This window comes from Phoenix dactylifera, chromosome 12 (genome assembly GCF_051530095.1).
Source record: "Phoenix dactylifera cultivar Ajwa chromosome 12, Ajwa_hap1_PhDact_Kaust_v1.1, whole genome shotgun sequence".
Lineage (NCBI taxonomy): Eukaryota > Viridiplantae > Streptophyta > Magnoliopsida > Arecales > Arecaceae > Phoenix > Phoenix dactylifera.
In genome coordinates, this window is record NC_143201.1 from 13,743,881 (window position 1) to 13,756,009 (window position 12,129).

At 38.9% G+C, this 12,129-nt stretch overlaps 1 protein-coding gene across 3 annotated transcripts; it reads left to right on the forward strand.

The window, feature by feature from the left end:
* Window positions 1-2,494: 2,494 nt before the first annotated feature.
* Window positions 2,495-10,243, forward strand: LOC103724262 (Tetratricopeptide repeat (TPR)-like superfamily protein). Of its 3 annotated transcripts, none has more exons than XR_003383117.4 (3): window positions 2,495-3,550; window positions 5,098-6,478; window positions 9,786-10,243. XR_003383117.4 is itself a non-coding variant. In XM_026800428.4 (2 exons), exons 1-2 carry the CDS (start codon window positions 2,642-2,644, stop codon window positions 6,139-6,141), a joined length of 1,953 nt encoding a protein of 650 aa, XP_026656229.3. In that variant the 5' UTR covers window positions 2,495-2,641; the 3' UTR covers window positions 6,142-10,243. The 3 variants fall into 3 exon arrangements, 1 of the variants encoding a protein (XP_026656229.3); XR_003383118.4 differs by having other exon boundaries at window positions 2,496-3,550; window positions 5,098-6,285; XM_026800428.4 differs by having other exon boundaries at window positions 5,098-10,243.
* Window positions 10,244-12,129: the final 1,886 nt, after the last annotated feature.

Consider the following 12,129-nt stretch of genomic DNA (forward strand, 5'->3'; position numbering starts at 1 on the left):
CACTCTAAAGAGCCATTCTCTCCCATGAACTAGCTTCTTGGGGTGGCAAACTTAAGTTTTTGGGACAGATGATATTTTTAGCAGAGTATAGATCCTGAGTTCGAACTCTGTCTCCGCACTCTTTAACTCCATTATTAAAAAAAATTGACATGTTGGGCTCACCCATTAAAAGAGAAGCTCGGCCCACATGTGAGAGAGAGTGTAAGAAAATATAAAATCTATAAATAATCTATCTCATTCTATTAGCTTAAGCTATTAGGATAAGTAGTGATTTTAACATATGATGCAGACAACAGAACCTGAAAATGGAGCTCTTCTTCCTCTTCTTCTTCTTCTTCTTCTTCTTCTTCTTCTTCTTCTTTTGATACACCGATGACTCACACTAGACGAGCGTGAGTACACTCAGAACAATCCAACAAAAGAAGTTGACAAAGCGTAGGAGGAACCACATCAAGGCTTCTCCAAAAAAACTCTTCTAAGTGATGCGCAGCAAAAGAAGCAACCAAATCAGTAACGCTATTTGCTTTTTGAAAGATATGAGTGACTCAAAAAGTGTCAAGCCCTCCCAAAATTCTACAGATATCCTGAAGCAGCGGGTGCTGATCGTCACTATTGTGCCGTCCTTGAATCCAGTCGATCACCGTGGCCGAGTCACCTTTTATGCAGATACTGTTATGTGGTTTGGGCCTTTTCCTTTTGGTCCAAGCCCATGAGGGCTCCTTAAGTCATTTTAAGCCCAAACTTTAAAGCCTGGGTGCTGTTTTTTCTAGATAAAAACAGAAGCACGAAAATCAGAGCTCTTTGTGAGGAAAAATGGCTAGGGTTTGAGGAGGGTTTGTGTGTCCTACTCCTATGTCCCTTAATACTCATTAAAGCTTGTGTTTTCAAGGGTGTAGTTTCTTCCAACAAGTTGTTTAGAAGATTTTGTGTTGGAGTTGGCTTGTTCATGCTTATGAGGTAACCCTTCGTTTTCTTCTCTTTTTGGATTGTGTTAGCTCAAGTAATATATGTTGATACTTGAGTAGAAATCACTATAATTTGTTTATTATAGTAGAAGTTTGATCGGAGCATGACCCGTGGATGTAGGCTATATGCTGAACTACGTTAAAATTTGTATCCCTTATGTATGCCTTCTATGTATTTGATGTTTTGCCACTTAGAATCAGTCCATATATTTTGCTCGTCTAGCATTGGTATTTGTGGTGACTAGCTTCCATAAACTTTGTATTGATAAACTTACACTTAACTTGCCACATTTGATTTAGTTTGTGATCTCACCAAGTGAGGAAGAGTTTTCCCTACAGATACTATCTGCACCTAATGCCTAGCATGCGCGATGCCTTCCCATGCAGCTCTTAATTCTACTCCAATTACCGACTCATCGAAGCTGTGCCGACTGCCAGCTACTACTAACCTGGATTCGTGGTCTCGAATCACAAAGTCCACTCCTCTTCTGCTTCCGTCCTCGAAAAAATTGACACCGAAATTTATCTTCAGGTGGCTAGGTGGTTATTTTTTCTTCAGTAAGGCAGTGTTATTTATTTATTTTTGATGCGGAAGTGTAATTTCATATTTCGGCAGAATAATCTGGAAGCTTCCGATCCCGGAGATCAAAATTTTTAACTGGACTTGCTATCATAATAAAATCCTTACTGGTGAGACTTGGCAAAGAAAGAATTAAGGGTGACCAACCCCTGCCCGTTATGCAGTAATCATAGCGCAACGACCAATCATCGAATGCTTGGGAGCATTATGCTCAAAGCTTTGGGGTCTCCTCCTTCAGAATCTCAAGGTTTGACCCCCTCCATTACAGTATCAAGACTTGTGGAATGCATGGAGGCGGAAAAATTTGGGCAAGAAGCTGACCCCGGCAATCGAGAGCCTAATCGCAATCGGCTGTTGGAACATATGGAACGAAAGAAACGACAGACTTTTTAGGTTTGAAGCTAGATCGGCGAGAGAAACGGCAAGACAAGCTATCTTTCTTTTTCAAAGTTGGACCTCTGTTGCCAATGGAGATGACTCTAAAGTCTAAATGGGTGGGGATATCTCTGCACCATCTCTTGGACAGTAGAAACGGGGTCGACTCAACACTGCCTTCCCAAAGGCAGTTAAAGATCTCTCGGGGACGAGAGGCCGAAGCCGAGGTATTCTTTTTCGATCTTTATTGTAGACCCTCTTATCATACCATCAAATGGATACGCAAATTATAAACATGAACGCGTGAATATCGTAACAAATGCACACATGTTACTTAAGAAAAACAGGAAACAAATGGACACGTACTCCAAATCATGCACATATAAGCATGCTCTTATACGAGAGCAATGATGCAATGTTCCAATAAAATCTATTTTAAGTCACTAATAAGAAAATAAAAATATTTTTGTATATTAAAATGAAAATAAGTATTTATTTTGGCAAAATTATGTTAACGCAAAGCCTACATTATATCTATAAGAAGCACGCCATCTAACTCCACTTCTTTCCTCCTCCTTCATCTTCTCTTTTTTCTTCTTTTTTTTTTCTTTTTTTTTTTTCCTGCGCGCCGAGGTCCTTATGGGTTGCCGGGTCCGCGTCTAAGAAAGCTGGATCGGCTAAAAGGAGAGTGAGGCGCCCTCTGAAAACCAAATCAAATGGAATGAGGTTTCCACCCGCCAATCTCATTCGTACTCTCTCTCTCTCCAAAACTTTCTCCACCTCCTCGACCAGCCTTGCCGCCCACTTCGCCCGCGTCGTCGAGTCCTCCTCCGTCGCCTCATGGAACGCCGCCATCGCCGACCTCGCCCGTTCCGGCGACTCCGCCGAAGCCCTCGCCGCCTTCGCCTCCATGCGCCGCCTCCGCCTCCGCCCCGACTGCTCCTCCTTCCCCTGCGCTCTCAAGGCTGCTGCTGCCCTATCCTCCCTCCGCTCCGGCCGCCAGCTCCACCTCCTCGCCTTCCGCCTGGGCCTCCACCCTGACCTCTTCGTCGCTTCCGCGCTCGTCGACATGTACTCCAAGTGCCGCGAGCCTGTCGACGCCCGCCGCGCCTTCGACGAGACCCCCCACCGTAACGCCGTCCTCTGGACTGCCATGATCGCCGGCTCCGTCTGGAACGGCGCCGCCCGCGAGGCATTTTCTCTATTCAAAGAATTCTTGGCAAAGGAGGGAGCTTTAAGCTTGGACACTGTGGCGGCGGTGGCGGCGCTCTCAGCCTGCTCCCGTGTTTTGGATAGGAAGGCCACGGGAGGGGTTCATGGGCTTGCAGTGAAGGTCGGGCTCGAGATGGATGTCGGGGTGGGGAATACTTTGGTGGACGCCTATGCAAAAGGTGGTGATTTGGGGATGGGCCGGAAGATGTTTGATGGAATGGCTGAGAGGGACGTGGTGTCATGGAATTCTATGATTGCTTTGTATGCTCAGGATGGGCTGTCAGCAGAAGCACTGGAGTTGTACTGTAAGATGTTGAGTGGTGGGGTTGTTAGGTATAATGCAGTTACGCTCTCAGCAGTGTTATTTGCTTGTGCGCATGCTGGGGCACTGCAGATTGGGAAGTGCATTCACAATCAGGTAATGCTGATGACTTTTAGTCCAAACTTTTTATCTGGTTTATAGGTTTGCTTCTTCTGAATTTGGGTTCATCTTTTGCCAATTGAACAGATCTGGTTCTTTAGTTTCAATAGATTTTGATGTGACTGTGATGTTCGTTCACTTCACAAGAAACTTTTCTATAAAATATTAATATTTATAAACAAACATGAAGAGATAACTGGGAAGAGGAAAATTTTAGAGAGAGAATACATGTCAAGGATTATATAGAGCAATTCTGAAAAGAAAGAAAATTTGTTCATGCTTTGCATATAGAGCTTATTTATGTTACTGAATGAATTGTGTTCTGTTAGTATGAAAGTTGGAATGTTCTGGTTTTCTCTTTTAGTTTGATAAGTTTTTGGTATCACAAGGGCTGCATGTTTGATTCATGATTACGTAAAAGCTATGACATTATCCATCTTTGTGAGCAAAACATGGGGATATAAGTGAGAAGTTAAAAAGCTTGAATGAATGAATAAGAAAAGCATGATATGGCAAGGAAGTGCAAATTCATTAGAGGAACAAAATTTGCTCTGTCAGTAGAAGCAGAATTGTATTAGTGAATGAGTCAGATGGATGGTATTGAAGCTGGACTCATTGGAGTCAACGTGAATGAATCTACATGATGTGTTTGGAGGTAGGCAAGCTTCACACTGTTTTCAGTTTGGATAAGATGACTAATTTAGTGAAAAAAAGTGAGTTATCCCTTGGCTGAAATTCCAAACACAAAGCCTAAAATAATATGTGGCACTGCTGAGTTATGAAGAATCTTGCTCTAACCTGATATATTTGCAGCCCTTGTTGTAAGAGACTCTTAATCTCTGGGTTCAAAAGTTACCCTTCCTGGAGATAAGTGTACCTTTCAACAAGCCCAACATATAATGTGATTTGCCTTTGTATTTCCTGGCATTGTTTAAATTTTTGTCAAAAAGTATCTTAGCTGGTTGATGCATCATCATTTGTCTTAAATAGCTCTGATTGCACCTTCTAATTATTTATCATGGTTTTAGAGATGGTCCTTTCACAATATATAATGTTGAAATGTTGAGATAGATTTAGTAAACATAATTAAGTACAAGGCATAATCCTATATCAATTTGAAATCTTAACAACATGTCTATCATTCTATTTTGGAGGTTGGCTTTATGGATTCTAATCTGACATTGGTCATTGTCCAAAGCCAAGTCCTTTAAAATGATAAGTAGATTATGTACTCCTTCTTATTAAGTTTATCCAACTTTTCTCTGGTGTTTCCCTCTTTTTTACCCTGGCTTCTGGCTTGAATTTAATAACCACTCCAGGGTATAGTACTTACATGGTCTAACCATCTCATGTAGTTGCTGGGTCATATCTGTCTTATGCTTATACTATAAAGTATCCACTACTCTTTAGGCAGATCTAAACACTTACATTGAATGTTTTCAATATTTTGTGATGCAGTATTGTTGTACTTCTTATAGATTTCCTGACATTGTAAATGTACTGCTTGGGAAATCTAATTTTTCTACAACTGGAGCTTTTCTCAGGTGGTAAGGATTGGTTTGGAGGAAGATGTGTATGTTGGAACATCAGTAGTTGACATGTATTGCAAGTGTGGGAGAGTAGAGATGGCAAGGAAAGCCTTTAACCGTATGAAGAAAAGGAATATCCTCTCATGGTCTGCCATGGTTGCAGGTTATGGCATGCATGGCCATGGCCGAGAAGCTCTTGAGGTTTTCTCTGAGATGAGGAGATCTGGAGTGAAGCCAAATCATATCACCTTTGTATCTGTCCTAGCAGCCTGCAGCCATGCGGGGCTTGTGGATGAAGGCCGTCATTGGTTTCATGCCATGAAGAAAGAATTTGGTATTGACCCAGGGATGGAGCATTATGGATGTATCGTGGATCTCCTTGGTCGTGCTGGTTGTCTCGATGAGGCCTATGGTTTGATTAAGGAAATGACAATCAAACCTGATTTTGTGGTCTGGGGAGCTCTTCTCAGCGCATGTAGGATTCATAAAAATGTTGAGCTAGGAGAGATTTCTGCAAAGAAATTGTTCGAACTGGATCCAAAGAACTGTGGATACTATGTGTTGCTTTCAAATATATATGCAGATGCTGGAAGGTGGGACAATGTGGAGAAGATGAGGGTTTTAATGAAGAACAGAGGACTGGTAAAGCCACCAGGGTACAGTTTAGTAGAGCTCAAGGGTAGGACTCATGTATTCTTAGTTGGGGACAAGAAACATCCCCAGCATAGGGAGATCTATAATTATTTGGAAAAGCTAACTGTTAGGATGCAGGAAGCTGGCTATGTCCCAGATACAGGATCTGTTCTCCATGATGTAGAACAAGAAGAGAAAGAATCAGTATTACGTGTTCATAGTGAGAAGCTTGCTGTGGCTTTTGCAATCATTAACACAGCTCCAGGAACAACAATCCAGGTCATTAAGAACCTCAGGGTGTGTGGGGACTGCCACCAAGCAATCAAGTTGATTGCCAAGCTTGTGGATCGGGAGATTATTGTCAGAGATTCCCATCGTTTTCATCATTTCAAGAATGGCTTCTGTTCCTGTGGTGATTATTGGTGATTGTATATGATGGGAAGATATTAAGACTGCAACTCCCATGTACTGCTGCCAGGAAATAAATATAATCAGGGGGGTGCTACACAGAAACTTTCAGGAAAAGAAGTTTACACCTTACAATTAAGATCCTATTTTTAAGGAGATCAGGTTTTTTGCCAGTGAGCATTCTTAATAGTGCTAACAGAAGCATTAACTTAATTCCTTCCATAGTTTTTTGAGAATGGGATTTTTACATGTTTAATTCTTTGGCTGCTAAAGTAGAAGCCCGGGGCCCAGATGATGTGTGACATTTATAAAAATTAATAGAGAGAAGGTTATCATGGTCAATTCAAGCTTGCAGGTTTAAGTTTTCTCCTGCCTTGCTCCAATGTTAAGTTTACTGTATTTTTTTTAATAATTGAAACATAAATATTATGTTTCCTGAAACCTATGCCGGATAATAATCACAACCTTTTTAGAATATAATCAGTTTTTTCAAGCTACCTAGTGTTTGATATTTCTGTCCATGCCTTATACTCAGAGTAATGATTGCCAACTTTCTTATTAATCTTTTTCACCGCTTAAAGAGAATTGAGCTTGAGAAGAAAATTTAAGTCCAAAGTAGTGTTTCTTTTGATACCTTATGTTGCCTACTTCTAGTGACAAGCTAAGAACCTAGTAGACTAACAAGTGGCTATGTTAATTAATTTTTTCTTCAAATGTTTTCTTAGTATTTCTTGTTCTTAGTTTCTTTTTAGGTCGCTGGTCATTATCTTTTTGGAGCAAAAATATTTCTCTTAAAGGTGGATTTTATTTTAGGATCTTTAGCCAGTCCATTATCCCTATTTTGATGGGTTGATATCTAGATCAATTCTTTCAGCAGTGTTCATTTGATTTATTTTCATATCATATGTTTTATCTATTGCCTTGCCTTCTGCTGTTCCTTTGTGGTGTCTTCATACTATGTAGAAAGCTTCTTTATTTTATAATAGTAATTTTGAAGTTAACAGTTAGGGATGATGATGTGGAAGAGCCTTGTTTCTAGTAATCTAAGATTTGGTTTGGTCAGGTTAGGAGCAAGTTCCTTATGGTGCTTTTGGAGTGAATAGAATCTCTGATATTTCATGGTTTTACATGTTTTCAGAAATGGCAAAATATGATTATAAAATATGGGATTTATCATATTTGTGTGACATCAGTTATTGGTTGTCCTACATCATGGTGTTTTGTTGTGCAATTAATTTTTCATGAAGCTCTAAAATCATGGAATAAAATTGTTACTATGAGTAGAATCCTCCAAGTTCATGTTTTATTTGACTTTTCAACCTGTTGTGTTAACCAACTAAAAATTTTAAATTAAGAAGGTGAAAATCATAATTTTGACATATAAACCCCAAAGTGCAGCCAGATCTGATTTTGATGGTGCTTCTACTTCTTAAAAAGATCTTCCTAGGATATGCTTCTATTTAGGGGTTAGTAGTCATATGACAATTATTTCTTCGCAAATTATTATCAATAGAGAGGTAGGTATATGTGGATCTGATTGAATAGGGGTTTAGCCTGATCTAGGTTCAAGTTGGATGACTAGTATTAAAACTTGATAGCATCATTCCAATTAATTTTAGATTAATAAGTCTAAGGGGTAGCACCACCTGTTTGAAATTATTTAAAAAACATCGAAAAAGTTATACAAGAAGAAAAGTAAAAAAGAGAACGTGTATGTCTATAAAGAAAAAAATTATTGTTAGCATTAATTAAATTGTACTATACTAATGCTCCCTTCCCCAAAATACAAAGTGATGACAAAAGCACAGCCCCTGATTGATGCCACACTCAATCCTCCTTCCAATTTATTAATTTTTTAACCTCAACCTTTCCAGTTTGCTGCACAATTACTCTGAATATCTGTCTTTTCCATGGTCATTTTATGTTACCATTCCCCTTTTGTCCAATAAATTCTCTTTGAATTTCTATAGTATTTTGCAACGATGTGATGATAAGAAAACAATCCTTTGGGTGTCCCGGGTTATGAAACATAGAAACAGTCTTTCTGCATATGGGGCTAAGGGTATGTATATTTGACCCTCTCTAGACCCCCTAGTGATGGGAGCTCTGTGCACTGCGCCGAATTTAATTATCTCCAATTCCAATTTCATCAGGTCCATGCATATGTCCAACTACAGTTGCAATCCGTGCATTTGAGTCGAGTTGAAAATACATATACGCTGCTGTCCTCTTGAACCATATTCTGTGATGGGTGGCTTTTCTTATTCTCATCAGCTCTGTCATATGTTATAACATGCAGCTAGGGACCCCTCCTGAACATTAAAAGATAATGTATCCATAAGAAGTCCAATATAAGATGATAACATATTTGTAAGTGCTGTTAAGACCGTCATAGTCATATCATAACTAGTACTTATCTGTCACTGCACTCTATACATGTCTTTATCATTATTGGGATATATAATCAAAATACTACTTTTTTTTGTTGGGTGCTAAATATTTTTTCTGGTACTCCATTTTTTCTTTCCCAGGATCAATAAATCATTGCTTAGGAACTTCATCTTCACTTGAAATCTGTTCAACAATTTTTTTGAATGACAGCTGGGTTAAATTTTCTATCCTTTCATCATGAGCTTAAGTTGATTCATGCAATAGACAGACTCTATTTGGGTATCTGCTTTGGTTGTACATGGATAACCATGCACTCCAGTGAAAATTCTGATGGAAACAAGTGCGAGTGGATGCTGAGAAGAAAATACGTGGAAGTGGAGAAGATTAGTCCTTGGTTTTCGGAGATAAGAGGATCCGATAAAACATTGATTTATCTTATCACTAGAAGACCAGATGACAGTTTCTGTAACAGGAAAAACTCTCCCATGGCTATCACTCCAGCTAACCTCTTCCCTGCCTTCACCTGGTATGATGTATCTAGTGGATATCTTGTTGGGGCATCCAAATAGGTCCTTCATATGTTTGGTATCATCTGTTCAACTACTATTTCGTGTAAGCTTGAAGTTTTACTGGGAAGTTTCACATATATCTAATTTGCCATTCTCACTTATATCACCTAAAACCTTGTTGAGTTGTTGTCAATTCTCTGCAAATCCTAGTTTCTGTTGTGGGAATCATTATAGCCTCTAGATTTGTCACCCAGACGGGTGGAATTAATTCCACTCTGTAGATGTCTTAAGGAAACAATTTTGGAAGTGCTCACAATTCTACAATGTGTCTATGGTCTTTCTCTCCAATCATATCATTGATGCATTTTGTTTTAAAATTTCTCACCATGTCTATTTCACTAGCAATTGCAACTTCTTTCAGGTAGATGAATTGTCTCTTTTCCTATCTTTTTTAATTGCATTGTGTTTGGATGGGTACTTATTGTATCGTTTTTCTGTTGTTATCGATTCACATAACAAAAACTAATAAATCTTTTTTGCTTCAGATAACTCATCATTCTTAGACATCATGCATTGTTTTTCTTTTGCAGAAAAGTGATCTGCTTGTGTAGAACTTATTCCACTCTGTGCAATTCAAGCTCTAAATAACAAATTAACATTTCCTAGTGCTAAATGCAAATTCACCTCCTTTTTAAAACTCTGCTTCTATACCTTCCATTTGGTGCCTGCTGTATTTTCTTACCAATTTTCTACCACATTCAGGTCAATGACATTGGTGTGTCGGACTGGCTTTCCTCCAGGTGCAACAAATTGGGAGCTGTCTCAGAATTTCAGTGCATTATTCAGGACATCTTTCAACTCCATGCCGACTCTTCAAATGATTTCTGGAGTCCAGTTGGGGAGTAGATGTTGGAAGCACTAAGCATATAGCTTTTTTGCTGTATAAGTTGATAGGGTGTTTCAAACATGTATCAACTTTGACATGAAAGTGATGTACTGGCTATGTTGGTGTCAAAATTTTTTTGGCCTTCCCATTTAGATTATTCTTTCTTCTCAATTATCAATTGTAATTAAATTTTAAATATCTTTCTTTTTTGTCATCATTTGGGGAAGGCTTGTCTCATTATTACTTATTAATCGAGCTAGAAAATGCTACTGTACTAGTGGATGATCTTCAGCCCATTGTGGTGATTATCTTTTCAAACCACCTAAATTGCTTACTCTGTTCTTTTAATCTTGATATTGCAGTTTACTCCATTGTTCCTTTGTCTAAATGAGAGAATCAATCAGCAAACAAGAGTAAGAATATAGATCTCTGATCATGTGGAGCAGCACAAGCAATCCCGAGTTGCCATCATGGTGCTCATTTCTTATTTCCATTCCCACCAAACTACAATTAGAGGATGTCATCCTTTGGAGACAGCGTATGTTTTTGCTGCTGATTGCTAGTGCTAGCATTGATTATTATTGTTTAGACTACTCGGTGCTCTGGAAAGCTGAAGGCAGATTGAGTCAGTTGGCCCAACCAACTGAAACTGCCATTGTGGGATAAGCTGTGTTTTTCTGATTGAGAACTTATTTGGGTAACCCACAAGGATTGGGTTGAATCTGTGGATTGAACAGTCTATTTGGGCATGGTCCATATCAACCAAACATTTTTCCAGCCTAATCTTGTAGGATAAAAAACAAAGATCTAATGCAGACTAACAGGCCCACAAGCAGGGACTTTAGGCTGGGAAGACCGGATCGTTAAATATATTTTTTTTTCCTCTGAACCCTCCCTCACCCTCTTGTGGAGGAAAATATATCTTATTTCTTTTGAAAATAAATTTTATTTTATATGATGAAAATGCCTCTAATGCATAGGGAAAATATTCATCTAAATAATCATTCAATTATGGGACATGTAAATGTTAGGGTTAATTAGTGTATTTATTCAAGCATCTAAATATTCCGTAGATGTTTTGACTGTTGGTTACAACAATGGGGTGGAGAGAAGGGATGTAGTTGGATAGGAAAGGAGAGGCTGGTGATGATTTTTAGATGACCCTAAAGAATCAATATAACTTACAACTCAAACCAATTCTAAAACTGGATCAGGTTTTGGAGACTTTTAGGGCATGCCTGGAAAAGCCCTAAAATAGAGAAGAAGAGCAAGGAGGAGAGACTGCAGGATCATGCCTGCCTGATGCCCTAGGAATGAAAAAAAATGATCTATGGATTAAAAAAATGAGCTCGAAAAGTTTTCTTCCTCACGAGGATTGAGCAAGCACGACAACCCCACTTCTTTCTTCTATTTCTCCCATGCTCATGCTCTCTGCCTTTCTTCCCCAGGCATCCTATTAGGTTACAGATCCTATAGGATTTGTCTACATAGGGCCTAGAAGTTTGCGACTTTAAACTATCAAGTGCTCACTTAAATTCAAAGAATCAAAATGGAACACGTCATGTAAGTTTATGTGCTAATAACTATACCGTTGGTGTGTGTGTGTGTGTACATATTCAAAATGGTACTTACTTGCTCGACTGCATGGGAATCAGAAAGTACGGAGCCAAGGGCTATATGTACAACTACTAACTTTTAAAATATAAACATTTAATATATATGACATGCATGCCAGGGACAAAGTTCAAAGCATCCTTGCCTTCCTCTAATGAAAGGTAGGCAGAAAAAAGAGAACATATCAATGTATGCATCAAAGATGTTTAAAAAAAAGTGCATACTGATTTCTAAAAGCTTGCTTTTAGATTTCATTGACATTCTCAATTTTTTAGCAGTTGAAACATAAGATGGAAGAACAAAATGTTAAAAGTGAAAACAGGAGCTTTATTTAATTGATAAAATATTCTTTTGAATCATAGATGGGGGCTACAAGAGCATAAATTGATAAGCCTAGATTTTTTTTCGGTTTTGCTGGAGTTGGCCTATAATTAAAAAGTCTACTTAGTAGAAAGATAGCGCGGTATGTTGATTGTAGCATCCGGGAAAAAGTGGGTGGGCACTACAGTGCACTTTAGGATAAAAAAGGTTCCCTTTGACAAGGGATTTGTATCACAAGTGCATTCTGGTGGTAGAAGGACAATTTTCTACCAACCTGCACTGACT